This window comes from Mauremys mutica, chromosome 3 (assembly GCF_020497125.1).
Source record: "Mauremys mutica isolate MM-2020 ecotype Southern chromosome 3, ASM2049712v1, whole genome shotgun sequence".
Taxonomy (NCBI): domain Eukaryota; kingdom Metazoa; phylum Chordata; order Testudines; family Geoemydidae; genus Mauremys; species Mauremys mutica.
The window spans coordinates 170370161-170385482 of NC_059074.1; the positions used below are offsets into that span (position 1 = coordinate 170370161).

The window sequence follows — 15322 nt, forward strand, 5'->3', positions numbered from 1 at the left end:
CTGCTGGTTATACTATATTAATAGATTAAGAAGGTATTTTAAGATCAAACGATTTAGTTCTAGCTGCTTGAAAATTCTTGAGATATTTATTTATGAAACAGACATCATTACTGTTGAGACATTCAAAATATTGCCCAACAATTTCCTTCACAATTCATGTTGTTCACTTTGGTAACTTATCTGCAGTAACATTCACTTGCATCAAATATCCTCCAATACTGGCCAGGCTTCCTCCTCTTTCCTTAAAAAGTGTGACAAATTAGACATACCTTTAGTTTTCCCATGGCTTCTAATCTTCTAGATTAAATTTTCTGACCCAGTGAAAAGTGTCACAAACAACTTTCATATAAACTAGTGAATAGAGGTGTTGCTTTTTAAAACAATTTCAGATGTGAACAAGTTGTTTACTTTAAAAAAAAATTACAATGTTGAAAATATAATGCTGTAAAACTTTCAGGCTGGCACTAAACCTACAGTTTACTCTGAGTTCCCTAATGTTTCTGTCCTGATGATACAAAGAAATGGCAGAAGTATTTTTAATGCCTAAACCAGTGGTTTCCAACCTTTTTACACACAAGATCACTTTTTGAATTTAAGTGCAACCCAGGATCTACCCTGCCCCTTCCCCGAGGCCCCTCCCCTTCCCCAAGGCCCCACCCCACTCACTCCACCCCCCCGTCACTCGCTCTCCCCCACCCTCACTCACTTTGACCGGGCTGGGGCAGGGAGTTGGGGTTTAGGAGGGGGTGTGGGCTCTGATCTGGGGCCGAGGGGTTCGGAGTGTGGGATCGGGCTCTGGGCTGAGCCTGGGGCAGGGGGTTGGGATGCAGGAGGGGGTGAGGGGTGCAAGCTCTGGGAGGGAGTTTTAGGTACAGGAGGGGGCTGGGGCTCCAGGCTGGGGCAGAAAGTTAGGGTGAAGGAGGGGGCATGGGGTGCTGGCTCCAGGAGGGAGCTCAGGGCTGGGGCAGAGGTTCAGGGTGCAGGAGGGGGTATGGGGTGCTGGCTCCAGGAAGGGGGCTTCAGGGCTGGGGGTTGGGGTGTGGGAGGGGTACAGGCTGCCCCCAGGTGGCACTTACCTTGGGTGGCTCCTGGTCAGCGGCATAGTGGGGCTAAGGCAGGCTCCCTGCCTGCCCTGGCCCCATGCCGCTCCCGGAAGCGGTCAGCACACCTGTGCGGCTGGGGGGAGGGGGAAGCACGTGACTCTAACTGTTCTCTGCCTGCAAGCACCGCCCCGTGGCTCTCATTGGCTGCAGTTCCCCGTTCCTGGCCAATGGAAGCTGCAAGGGCGGTGCTTGCAGGAAGGAGCAGCATGCAGAGACCCCTGCCCACACCCCTCCCCCCCCCCAGGGCCACGCTGGCCGCTTCCGGGAGTGGCGTGGGACCAAGGCAGGCAGGGAGCCTGCCGTAGCCCCACTGTGCCACCGGACTTTTAGTGGCCGGAGATCGCAGTTGACTGTCAGAGGCTCCAGGATCAACCAGTCGATTGCAATCTACCAGTTGGTGACCATTGGCCTAAACCAATGCTAGTAGCTGGAGAAGATATGCCTTCCCTGGCTATTTTGATGATTGACATCCTTTGCAATCACGGTGCTTAAAAAATGCAACAAAACAAAAAAGGCTCTTCATATTTATGCAACTCCTGGTCACCCAGCAAGCGATGGCTGAAGTGTAAAAGTTGGCACCATGGAATAAAGTATCATACTTTATTAGTTTACCCTTTTTCCAGCTTTGCTCTTAGATATGCAAGACAATTTTTGCTGCATGTTGAAGCTCAAGAGCTTGCTTTTTTTTAATTCAGTGCTCCTCCTTCGTTCCTTCACGCAATGTTATTTTTCTTCTGTCTAGACATATCAGTTCTGTGCTTTGCGCTTAAGTGCAATTCACTATATATTTGTTTTATTTAAGCATTATTTTCATGTATGGCACATTATTTTCATGTCCAGGCTGAGTTTCTGTGAAAACTATGATGATCAGTGGTCTGTTTCTAAGCATACTGCCATTAGAAAGAGGGTTCCACTACACAATAATTATTTTGCTCCAAAAATTATTTAAAAACAAAAAATTCAATTAATATAGTGTGCTGCATTTAAGTTTCTTGCATACTTCAAAAACTCACGTCACTTTTAGAACATGAATACATGTACCAAACAGTGTTAATTTAAGAATTATCTGTTTTGGCAACAAGTTGAATTTTAAGTTAAGCACTTGTGCATCTATATTTGCAGGATTGGGGTCTTGAATAGCAAATTTAGCAAGTCAGATACATTTTCTTGGCATGCCAAAATATAAACTTGAGTTCAATATCCTATTCAGTTTCCTAATTTAATTTGATAAATGCATTGTTTGGCATTATTTTTAGCCTTGTGTTAGGTTTCATGGATTATATTTTTGCTTCAGGATTTTTTTTAATTTTGTTTTTAAATTACTGTTACGAAATATATCTGTGTGACCATATCCTAGGAGTATGGCCTGAAGGATCAGATGGGACGGATATAAATGCTCTTGTCAGATCCCGTAATCGAAAGGTGATAGCAGTTGCTGATGATTTCTGTAAAGTCCATCTCTTTCAGTATCCCTGCTCCAAGCCAAAGGTAAGCTTAGACTACTCCTATGGGGTGTATTATAGGCAGGGTCATAGCAAATGTTACGGTCGCCTGACACCTCCCCTTATAAGACCCTGCTTTCATTTGCAACTTTGGCAAACTTTAATCATTTGGGGTGAAATTTTCCATGCCAGATGGTTCAGCTATTTGTAAGATGGGTCCCCACAGAAGATCCATCCTGTGCATTAAATGAGACAGGGACTCTGTCAAAATAATAGTATGGAGGAGGAGAATAACTTAATTATAAAATAATTTTGTTTGCCACTTGGTGGCAAACTAAATGTGTTGCTGGATGTTTTAAAGTTATCTATTTTTTTAAAGTCTGTATCTGGCCCTTTCCAAGTACAGATTTCATGAGGACAGATAGCCAGTCCAAACATGGAGAAGTCTCCTACAATTTGGAATGTATACAATTCAGTAGTCATACTCAAGAGAAAAGTATATCTTTTGGGGGGGGGGAATTGAATGTAGATTGGTGTAGTTGGTGTAAATAAATTATTCTTTGGAATACTCCAACAGATATTTCAGTAGTGTTTTGATATTAACATATAACAGGAAAAGATTGTGACAGTTAATTCCTCTCTCTCTCTCTCTTTCTCCTCTTCCCCCCCCCCATTTGTTTCAAAAGGCCCCCAGTCACAAATACAGTGCTCACAGCAGTCATGTGACAAATGTCAGCTTTACACATAACGATGGCCACTTGATTTCAACTGGAGGGAAAGACATGAGTATTATTCAGTGGAGACTTGTGGAGAAGATAACTTTGCCACAAAATGACATTGTTGTAGAAATTGGTACAACCAAAGCACCCATCCCTGCCAATGAAAGTGTAGTAGAGTCCCCTGCACCTCTTTCACAATCATTTGATGAAATGCCACAAAATGAAAGTCTAACCGACAGCTCTCTCACATGTTTGGAGAGCAATTTGGAGCAGACTGTGGAGGCCAATGAAGAACAAAGTGAGGAGCAAAGTGAAGGGAGCAGTCTGGATCCAGGTGAGCCAAGCTACGAAGAACCAACTAATGAAACAAGTGAGGAGCAAAGTGAATCCACTGTTACTGAAGACCAGCAAGATAATTCACCAGTGTCTTAACACTTCAAACTCAGATGGTCTTGATTTTCCATTGGTGTGTGTGCTTTCCTAAAAGGGAGAGGGTTTAAATAGGGGAGGGGAAGTAGCTGAGATTTATGCCCACTCCAGCTGTTGGGTTTCAGTGAGATTTTTAGTCTGATTTTGTTTCAATATGTGAACTATCCCAAAGGCCCAGCTTGACAGTTTGTCAAGAACTGGTCAAAGTTAGTAGTTGGACATGACCATAGGTTCATTTTTAATTCTGAAATTGCTGTCAGGAAGTGGCATGATGTAAATACTGGAAAAAAGGTTAGTTCTAAGGAAAAGCTGAAATAAACCACTTTAATCATGTGAAAGTGTTTTCTGGAAGTACTAACACCAAACAGAAGCACTGAATAAATACCAGCTAAATAATACTATGCTGTTTTTCCAGGTGCATAAAAAAAATTTGAAAAATTAATTTTGTGGAGCTGTTCTTTCTTTTTTAATGAAAAAAAGAGGAAAAGCAAGAGAATAATGCCATGTTCATGCAACTGCCTTCTTGATCTAACACATATGCAATTTTCTAACACTACTAATTCCTAATGGAGTGTGGACATGCTTGCAGTCTGTCTGCCCTAGGTGCTGCTTGTTCTAAGGCAAATCATATCAAGGAACAGTTTTTATTGATCCTTGTGTATAGACCTATTTAATCATAGAACTTTAACCAAACATCGGTTTGTTTATGAATTATTGACAACCTAAAAGTTGATTAAAATGTAAGAGGCAATTGTGTTTTCAAAGAATTGCTGGCCTTGATATTTTGAAACTTAAGAATCTTTATATTGACCTTGATGTGAACAGAAGAGAATGCATGACAAGAAAACAAAAGTCTGATGGTTCTAGGGTTAAACGTAGTCTTCAAGCAGAAATCGTTCCCATACTACTAGGAGAAATATAAATATAGTTAAATTGTTAAATTGGTGCTTGGGATTAGTATAGTAAGATGTTACCTTTTTTTTTTCCTATTATGGGGTGACTTTAAGAATCAATAAACTGCAAATGTTTTTTTTACTGGCTCCTTTAGCAGTCATGATAATATCACAATAATTTAGATAATGTTACGTATTTTGAGATTTCCTCTTTTTATGATTTTTCTCTCGCCGAGTTGCTGTAAACCATGCAGCTCTTACGTGGCTATACCTGGCCAGTTACAGGATATCATGGCATTTGTTATGGATTTGGAAAGTAACTTTTTTTTTTTTTTACAAAACTTGTCAGACAGCTACATTTGTTTCTTAAGTACATAAGTTTCCTAAATTAAAAAGAAAAAAAATAGATTTACTGACAAATATGCATTTCCTATGTACTTGTTTATATTTTGATTACATAGAATTTTTTTAACTTGCTGCATCGTGCTGATATTTTAGGTTTTAGTTAGAAAGTCTTGTTTAGAAACTTTGGATGAGTTCATAAGTCTTAAGTGTGCGAGCGTTTACGTGATTGTGCCATTCCAAAGTGCATCAAAACTGTCATTCCCTTTCTAGTATCTTCTCAGGAGTAATGCTACAGATCAGGTATTTAGTCATCATTTGGTAAGATCAGAAAACTCAAATGGACTCCCAAAGGATATTTAGAACATTTATATATATATATAAAATATCCTCTTGTTTACAACAGTTCCAGAAAACCTCAAAATAGTTCTCTTCAAATGAAGGGAGATGTGGATTCCAAGCAACCCAACTGTTTAAACTGTGCTCTGTACATAGTATTTTATTGGAGAGCTCTAGTGTGTCTGACTTACAGTTTTGCCAAATAATAGTGACAGAAGATAAAGATCAGCTCATCAAATTATATGGTTTCAAATGAGGAATATTCTGTAAGGTGAGGAAATAATTCTAATAAAGGATAAAGGGTTTATCAAAGCTAGTGAGGCACAGAGCTCTCTCTATCATTTTTATGAACTCCACATAAGCAACACATGTCATTTTGAAACATCCATCACTTAGGGGTTGCCATGTAAAGTGAGAGTTATCGTTGTGATATTCTTGTGTTGTCGTTCAAAAGAGTCAACTAATATGCAAAAAGCCTTACAGCTTTCAATTGCTGGCAACTACTGTTTAACCGATAATTAAATCTGTGATAATGGATGGAAATGGGTGGGATTATGTCACTGTAGATGTTTTAGACAAATAATTGTGAATGAAATATGATTCAGTGTGTTTCATGTGAAGATGTTTGAGCCATTTCTATCTATCATGCATTCCTGTCTCATGGCAGAAAATTTTGAAGATAAAAAAACAATAAAATAATCAAAATAATACATTGTCTTTATGTCTTTCAATATAAGTGCTTATTCCTTTATATACATATTAAATGTCAGTTTTCATCAGATCCCTTAATGTGTTTTTATCAGATTATTTTTTATTTCTTTCTTTAATACCTTCTTGTCTCTGACTAATGCTTTTGCTGGTAACCCTCTTCCTGGCTAATAAAAAGTACCTATTCACCAGGAAAAACAGGAAATGCTCATACTACTCCAAATTACATTAATGTGAGTGGACTTGCATGTCTGCTCATTGTTTTGGAAATGTACCCCTAAGTGGTTGGGGTTTAGACACATACAGTGTCTCCATTCCATTGATGGGCTAATAGGTTGGCAAGACCACAGTATAGCAGTTGATTAAGGAGATCACAATACTAGGTAGAATATTGTGCTTTACTGGATTCAACACAGACTTTATGCCTTGTTGTTATTTATTGAAACACTACCAGGAAATTTAGAATGTGTCCTACTGAAAGATACATGAAGGTTACAGTTGTATTTTGGATATAATGTAGTAAGTATGCAATCATGCTTTCACTTCACTAATGTCATCATCGTGGGTCAATATGGGGGAGCTGGTAGCGACCCCTATATATTTAGGTTGCCTTAACACTTGCCGCCATTAAAGATTCTTGTGATTATTTATTTATTTATTTATTTAAGAATCTGTAACATCTCTGTTGCTTGCTGCAGGCCTTTGAAATTCAGGAGAGGGAAGAGAAGGCCCTTTTCTTCGTCCCATGAAATTCCATTCAAGTTTGACTGAGATATCAACTGCAGGCCAATCTCCCGCCAACCACCCTCACTGCGGACACAGCACTTGGCACCAGCTGCCCATTCGGGATAGCGGCTTTGTGATAATGCCAGCTAACGTGCTTAGTCCTGTAGCTCAAGTGTTAGATGTCTGTTCTGGGGCTGAAGGCTCATGGTTCAAACTCTGCTGTTGATTCACAATGGAGGGGCACACAGGGTTAGTTACACTTAATTATTTTTTTTTAATGTAGGGAATTGTATTTTTAAAATCTACATTAAAAACATTATTTAGGTTCAAGTCAAGTCCTTGAAAGTTAGGAGATGCCAAGTTTATGGATGCCTGTGCAACCTTAATTTGGCCCCTTTGTCCTTATATATTATGGTACATCTTTTAAATAAGGTTTCAGAGTAGCAGCCGTGTTAGTCTGTATCCGCAAAAAGAACAGGAGTACTTGTGGCACCTTAAAGACTAACAAATTTATTTTAGCATGAGCTTTCGTGAGCTGCAGCTCACTTCTTCGGCCTAAACAAAGACTGGGAATGGTTGGGTCATTACACCAATTGAATCTATTTCCCTATGTTAAGTTCTCCTCACACCTTCTATGGGCCATCTTAATTATCACTTCAAAAAGTTTTTTTTCCTCCTGCTGACGATAGCTCATCTCAATTGATTAGAATCTGCCTGTTGGTATGCATACTTCCACCTTTTCATGTTCTCTGTATGTATAAATATCCCCTGTCTGTGTGTTCCATTCTATGCATCCGAAGAAGTGAGCTGCAGCTCACGAAAGCTCATGCTAAAATAAATTTGTTAGTCTTTAAGGTGCCACAAGTACTCCTGTTCTTTTAAATAAGTGATCACATATATCTTTTTTGACAGAACCCTTGCCTTATTCAGTGCTCAGTATAGACATAGAAGGGAAGGAAATTAAGGTGGTACGTGCCACTGTGAATCTGACATTTCTTAACTTTTGAGTACTTTACAACCTAAATAATGTTGTTCTAACAGTCTTTGTATATAATATATATTAAGATCCAGCATTGTATTTTCACTGGTTCCCACAATATAATGCACACATTCTAGTTTAAATTTAGAAAATTAGGCCAAAATTCAATCTTCATGTTAGGCTGATGTAACCCACTATTCACTGTATTTTGTGTCTTGCTCTCTGCCCAATCTACAGCTGATGTGAGTGTGTTACGGCCCCCAGCTAAAGAGCTTTTGACTGTTGGAGATCCCTGGTTCAAGTGTCAGCCAATATGGTGGTGTCATAAGAGAAGATTTGTCTGGGATTTGCTGCTGTGGGCCACAAATGCTCGGTATGAGCTTCCTCAGGGGAAGCATGTAACTCACTGGTCAGTGTGTGTTATCTGTCCCCCTTGTGCCCAGGCCATGGAGGATGTGAATGTGTTACCTCTGTCAGCCAATGTCTGCCCCTTTAGCCCGTGCTTTCAGTTCTGGACATCCCCAGTTCAATCCCTTGTGTCTGCCAAAATGCGACTGTCATACTAGGTTAGAAAGCTTCCCTTCATTTCCAAATATATTCTTTTGTGAACATAAACTAGTGTTACAATGTAAGCAGCATTGGTGATTCAATAGGTGGCACTCTTCTTCAAGTCAGTACTGAACCAATGCCCATCGTGCTGAGGGCATCACTTGTGCTGGAGAGTGTCTTCCAACCCAAGATATAAGGCTTAGACTCTGTACATCATAAAATATCCAATGGCAACTCTCAGAATAATGAAGTTGCCAATCCTGGTGTCCTAAATTCCAATGTGATATATACAAATCCATCATAAGTCAGTGGGTGGGTTCCCATTACCATAATATCTGAGCATCTCAAAAACTATTATATATTCATCCTCACAACTTCTGTGAGATAGGAAAATATGGTCCTCCTCGTTTGACAGATGGGAAACAACACAAAGAGACTAAGTAACTTGCCTACATCACATGGGGTTATTACAATCTGCCTACCAAAATTTGCAAGTAAATAAAGTAAGGAAATCTTGTCTCCATGGAAGTCACTCGGTGTCTTGCCATTGACTTCAGGGCAAGTAATCTTCACTTACTCTCCTAAACTGCTATTCACAGTTGCTATACGTCGTTGACACACTTCACCCCAGTGGTTCATGAAGAGATCTTTATGTAACCATTACAGGGGTAATTAACATTGGGATCTACACATGGAAGTTGCTGTTTGGGTATATTTTACCTGTGTAATAATTATCTATGTATGGTCTATGGATGTTTTTTGGTAAACTTTCTGTATAATGCAAGGCAGCTTGTTTGTAGCTAAGTTACAGTTTTATTAGAGCTAAAGTAAATTGTTAACAAACTTTCTGAAAAATAGCCAAGTGTTGTTTTCTGGCATATGTGTTGTATAAGTCAGTAAGGCAGTATACTTTGCCTTCCTTGTCCACTGCACTTTCTTAGAATTACTCCCCTTTCCTGAGTCAAATCCCAGTTTAAAATACACCTTTCATAAACCTACCTGTCTGATGTTTCAATCTGTGACGAATAATTTTGCTTGCCCACTCATCCAGGATGAGTAGTAATTTCTAAGCATATAGTATAATAATGGTAGGTGAGCAGAGTTTGTGCTGTGTCAGAACATTTGCCTGATAATTTTGGAAGGTGTTTGTGTACAGTAGGAATTGTGCATGCAGAGTACTGTGTTTGTATAATACAATGTGTTTGTATAATACAAAGAGAAAGCTATTTAAATAACTGCTAAGATACGTGTGAAACAAATATCAACAGTCTTTACTCTTGGTGAAACTACTCTGTCCTACTCAAATGTTACCATATTGCTTTTGTCATGTACTCCATGGTAAGTTGTGGGGTGGCTACTAGCAGGTCAGGCTTCAGTACCAGATTGGGACTGGCTACAGAGCTTCCATGTAATTTTAATGCGCTGCTGGGTATGACTGTTACCCGCTCAGGTAAGGTACGTTTGTTGTTTTGGGGGTCATCCTAAACCAGCAAGAGGCTGTGTCATCTCCCCTGCAACTCCATGTACCTTAAATGTTATGCTGCTGTGGCTCACAGCCCTGACACCAACAACCAGACTACAAACAGGTCACGCCCTGGCTTCCACTGCCTAGTTACTTTGGCAGAGTGACCCTACCATCCACCAGTCCCTCTGCAGCGTCCAGCCCTCTTGCCTCTAGCACTCACAGAATCTTATTCAGTTTGTTTTTCTTTTAAAGAGACAATACACTGCAGCTCATTCACTGAAATGGGGCTTGATGAACACTCTTATTTCAATCTTAGCACTGAATTGGGTTATAGTAAAACAAGTTTATTTAACAATAGGCCTTAGGATTAAGTGATACCAAGTAAAAGGAATAAAGATAGAAAGTGTTAAAGCAAACAAAAGTAAAAATACACTTCTACGACCAAAACTGAATTTCAGCAAGTTGCAATCTTTGCCTAAGCAGGTTTCTCACCTCAACTCCGTTTCCAGAGACTTCAGCCCCTTTGACGGAAGGATGCAACATTCTGTGATTTCAAGAGCTCTGGGTCCTTGAATCCCCTAAGTGACCTTTGGCAGTCTCTCCACTTTCTTTTTATAGTCCAGTAAACCTTTCAAATTTAGTCTTTGAAAAGTAAGCCCATACAAAGCTGCTCTCTACTGCTGGGGTGCAGGTGCCATGCTGACTTCCCAAAGTTCATTGACCCTGTTACAAGAGGCAGGAGGGCTTCCTGCTGTTCTTCCCTTCTGGTTTACCTCCCATTCCCCCCCACTCCCCTCCGCTGATTTGTATGAAAATGGGGCTCCCATTGTTTCAATTCCATAATGCTCAATTTACATTGGAGACGGGTAGATAGCTGCCTTACCTCCTGTCTGGTAGGAAACCTGTTTCACCCTGTGTTTGGTCACAGACTTTAAAGCATAATATATAGAGAACTTCATACCACCAGAGAGAAGAGCAGACTCTTCAACAAAGCCTATCACACATATTAATTGACATGTTCAATGCTCAGATACTATGATGATAGAAAAATGTACTGCATGCTATATGTTCTTCAATACCTGGGAGAAGCTTGAGTTCATCATAGAATTGGAACCTGGACTCTTTGCTTTTCAGGTCTAAAATCAGACGTGCTTGAAAGTAATTTTTTATGATGTATGGTATTGCCTGGTGTTTTCTATATAATTTGTACAAAAATGGTGTTTGCAAATTTAGATTATCCATATCCAGTTCTACAAGTAACAAGTGTACTTTAGTAATATAAAAAATTAGTTCTCATTTGGGGAATGGGCGGGGAAATAACCTTTATAGCATTTTACGAGCGGTTCCTTATATTATGACATTATTGCTGATAGATCAAAAGGGTCAATTCTTCTTCTAAAAGGATACCCCAAGGAATCCTGTCTGGAAATTTCTGGAGTAGGAGCAAAGCAGCATGCACATGATCTGTCTCTGGTTGTCAATTAACAAGATGAGATTTGTACAACATACTTCTAGCAGGTTTAGAAATTTGTAACATCTGTCACTTGACAGTCCTAATGCTAAATCTGCAACCATGAGTTATGCAGATTTTTAATCTGTTTTTATACATAGGCCACAAGACTTCTGCATGGAACTTTCCTTAAAATCTGCTGTTTTTAGAATACAGCTTCATATTGAGATATATGTAAAAGATTAGAAGGAGCCTTAATATGAAGTGCTTTAATGACCATTAATTTCAAAGGGCAGGAGAGGTGGTAGGGTAGATAGGGCACTCAACTTGTGAAACCTGTGATTACTCACTAACTCTATCACTGATTTCCTGTGTGATCTTGGGCAAGTCATTTAATCTACCCCATGTTCCAGTTCCCCATCTGTAAAATAGAGACCATAAATGTCCTCAGAGGCACCCTGGAGGGCTGTAGTGAGGATAAAATCCTTTTGTGATTTTGAGGGGCTCAGGTATACTGTGGTGACACAGGCCATAAAAGTACATTGATAAATAGATGGTAAAGATAGAAGCCCTATATTTAGAGGTCAAAATCAATGCTCCTGAATTTGAGGGCAGTCCAGATCTAGGTCTGAACTTCACGGCTCAGATCCATCTGTGTTAGGCCGGTTAGAACGTCAGCATGAGCTTCAATAGCAGGCCTGGGAGCAGATGAACTCTAAGGGCTTGGCTACACTTACAAATTTGCAGCGCTGCAGCAGGGTGTGAAAACACACCCTCTGCAGCGCTGCAAATTGCGGCGCTACAAAGCGCCAGTGGCTCCCAGCGCTGTCCGTTATTCCCCACAGAGAGGTGGAGTACGGACAGCGCTGGGAGAGCTTTCTCCCAGCGCTGGTGCTTTGACTACACTTAGCGCTTCAAAGTGCTGCCGCGGCAGCGCTGCCACGGCAGCGCTTTGAAGTGTAAGTGTAGCCAAAGCCTAAGAAATGTTGTTGGGACAGATTCTCTCATGTCAGAAGTCCACTCCGTGCAGGAGGCAGGGAGCTGGAACAATCTGTACAGTGGGGCTGGCTGAGAGCCATTGAACCAAACAGTAAACCCTGTATATAATGGAAACCACTTCAAGTCAGGGGGTGCTGCAGCACCTCTCGCACCCTTAGTTCCAGCACCTATGGCAGGAGGTGTGTGGGAAGAGTGCCAGGCTGACTGATCCAGCTCCCAAGGCCAGCCCCAGCCCCAATGCCACTTAGGGCTCCTTCCAGGCAGCTCTAAATTATGCCACTAGAGGATTGGCAGAGCAAAAGGAATCTCTGCCATGCCACTTGCTGACCCCATCATGTCCCTATGCCTGGGACAGAGGCCCAGAACCTTGGAAAAGCATAGACACACCAGCAGGGCATTCCCTTGCACCAGGGAAATTCTCTACTGGCGATTCGCTGTTGGATGTAGCCCCATTACACCAAATGAGTAACGCAAAGTTGTTGGGACACAACATAAGAATCTGGCCTTTAAAATCCATCAGCATAGGGGGAGATTTTCCAGGACACACAGGGTAGTTAGGTATCAGAGGGGTAGCTGTGTTAGTCTGTATCTACAAAAACAACAAGGAGTCCAGGAGCACCTTAAAGACTAACACATTTATTTAGGCATAAGCTTTCATGGGTAAAAAACCCACTTCTTCAGATGCATGGAGTGAAAATTACATATACAGGCATAAATACGCTGGCACATGAAGAGAAGGGAGTTACCTTACAAGTGGAGAACCAGTGTTGAAGGCCAATTCAGTCAGGGTGGTTGTGGTCCACTCCTAATAATTGATGAGGAGGTGTCAATACCAAGAGAGGGAAAATCAGACATCAGGAATGGTAACATACAAAAGCCAGTAGGAGAACACTTCAATCTTCCTGGACACTCAATAACAGATTGAAAAGTAGCCATCCTTCAACAAAAACACTTCAAAAACAGACTTCAAAGAGAAACTGCTGAGCTACAATTCATTTGCAAACTTCATACCATTAATTTGGGCTTGAATAGGGACTGGGAGTGGCTGGCTCGCTACAAGAGTAATTTTCCCTCTCTTGGTATTGACACCTCATCAATTATTGGGAGTGGACCACATCCACCCTGACTGAATTGGCCTTCAACACTGGTTCTCCACTTGTAAGGTAACTCCCTTCTCTTCAGGTGTCAGCGTATTTATGCCTGTATATGTAATTTTCACTCCATGCATCTGAAGAAGTGGGGTTTTTACCCACAAAATCTTATGCCCAAATAAATCTGTTAGTCTTTAAGGTGCCACCGGACTCCTCATAGTTTTTAAAGGGTAGCTAGGCACCCGGCTCTCCTGGACTTCCAATAGGAGATGGGCACCTAACACTATTTTAGGTCCCTTTGAAAACTCCCAGCCTTGACAGTATCTATCTATCTGCAGTGGTCAAAGTCAATGGAAACTTCACCAGCCAAGGAGTAGGGGGAGCTACAGGGAAACTCTGCTGACTCACGCCAGGGAGAAGAGAAGCTGTGCTCCCTTCCTCCATTCACCCTCACTTTAACTCCTGTCAGTCTACCATGAAGCAAAGCTAGCAAGGCATGGTTCTGCCTTTCTTAAAATATTGGTTGTCTCACTCCCATTGATCTAGGACTTATTTTCCAAACTTGGATGCCCACTTTGCGGCACCTCAATGATATGGCTCAGTCTGTATTTAGATATTTTAAATGGGGATTTTAGTGCCTAACATTTCCTCCTCCCCCTCCAAGTTTGAAAGTGGAGCCTTAAATAACTCTTAAATTTTGAAGGTGGTGAAATATGATTTAGCCACATGAGTCAAACCAGCTGTTTTTTTTTTGTTTGGTTGGTTTTGGTTTGTTTTTTTGTTTGGTTTTTTTTTTTTTGAGCATTGGACTAAATCGCTCCCAGCGATGTTTTAAAAATGTACAGAGGTATTTACTGAGTTCAAATGAGTAGACAATAGTCTCTTAAAACCCTAAAACATGTTTTCTGCAGCCTTCTGCCCTGAGGAATTTCTTAGAAATGAACCAAATCTGTGCAAAATTCACCTACGTTTTCTCTCCCTTTTTTACACTCATGTTCACGTTACAGTAGAATCTCAAAGATATGAACACCAGAGTTACCGACCAGTCAACTGGACACCATGTGAAACCGGAAGTAACCAATCAGGCAGCAGCCGACGCAAAAAAGAAGCGAATACTGTACTGTGCCTGTATTGCATCTTAAAGGTAGGCACATCTGGGCTGCCTGTCCCCAACCCACCCCCACGCGTGGGGCAGCCACGTACAGCAAGACACTGACATAAGGGTTGAAACTAGGAATGCAGGGGGTGCTCACTGGTTCAGCAGGGATTAATCACACGCTGTGGGCCAAGAGACCTCATCCCTGCTGGGCATGTTCCGGCTGGAACCAGAATATAAAAGGGAGCAGCTCAGCTCAGTCTGGGCTGGCTACCAAAGGGAGTAGACATGTGTTGCAGGGTCCTGCGAAGGGACTGCCAGAGCTCCAGCACACAGAAGCCAGCTGGGCTGAGGGTCCAGCCAACCCACAGTCTCCTGGCATCACGGAGGGAGTAGAGATGGCAGAAACCCAGAGACTACCAGCTGACTAGGATGGGTAGGAAGTAGCCATGGGGAACTAAACATTGATCCAGTTGTGGAACTGGGGTTTGACTCATCGTGTTTCGGAATGGCCCCCACTGAGCTGGTGGCGGATACCCCTACTGCAGACAGGGCCCTGGGCTGGGACCCGGTGGAGCAGGAAGGATCCGGGCTCCCTATGCTGCTGCTGCCCCTCTGGCCACTAGGCCACATTGCCCTGCAGCACCAGGTGATCCTATTGACTCCAGCCACTAGGCCACACTGCCCTGCAGTGAAGGGTAGTCCTGTTGACTCTGGCCCTGGAACCGCACTGCCCTGGGAACCTGAGCTGTGGGGCAGCTCGAGAGATTGGGTCACTTGGGCTGCCTAAGCTCTACTCTAATTCCCCACAACCCAATACACCCCCACTCCGCCCAGCAGGGTGTACCTACGCCGCAGCACTCCGGATATACCATTTTTCACAGTCTGAGCCGTCAGATATTATCTCCCCTACTGTGGGACGTTTCAGCAATTTCTGATGTTTTTGCCATGCACCCTTAATTAGCAAATTGACTGTGCTCAGAATCATCTCC

The 15322-nt window shown here is 41.9% G+C and overlaps 1 protein-coding gene across 4 annotated transcripts in view; it reads left to right on the plus strand.

The window, feature by feature from the left end:
* EML4 (EMAP like 4) overlaps nucleotides 1–5975 on the plus strand; it is a 259496-nt gene extending 253521 nt beyond the window's left edge. For all 4 annotated transcript variants that reach the window (XM_045009994.1, XM_045009992.1, XM_045009993.1 and 1 more), the window contains 2 exons: nucleotides 2461–2591; nucleotides 3232–5975. In XM_045009994.1, the coding sequence (XP_044865929.1) occupies nucleotides 2461–2591; nucleotides 3232–3696 (596 nt within the window). In that variant the 3' untranslated portion in view covers nucleotides 3697–5975. The remainder of the gene's footprint in view (nucleotides 1–2460; nucleotides 2592–3231) is intronic.
* The last annotated feature ends 9347 nt before the right edge of the window (nucleotides 5976–15322 follow it).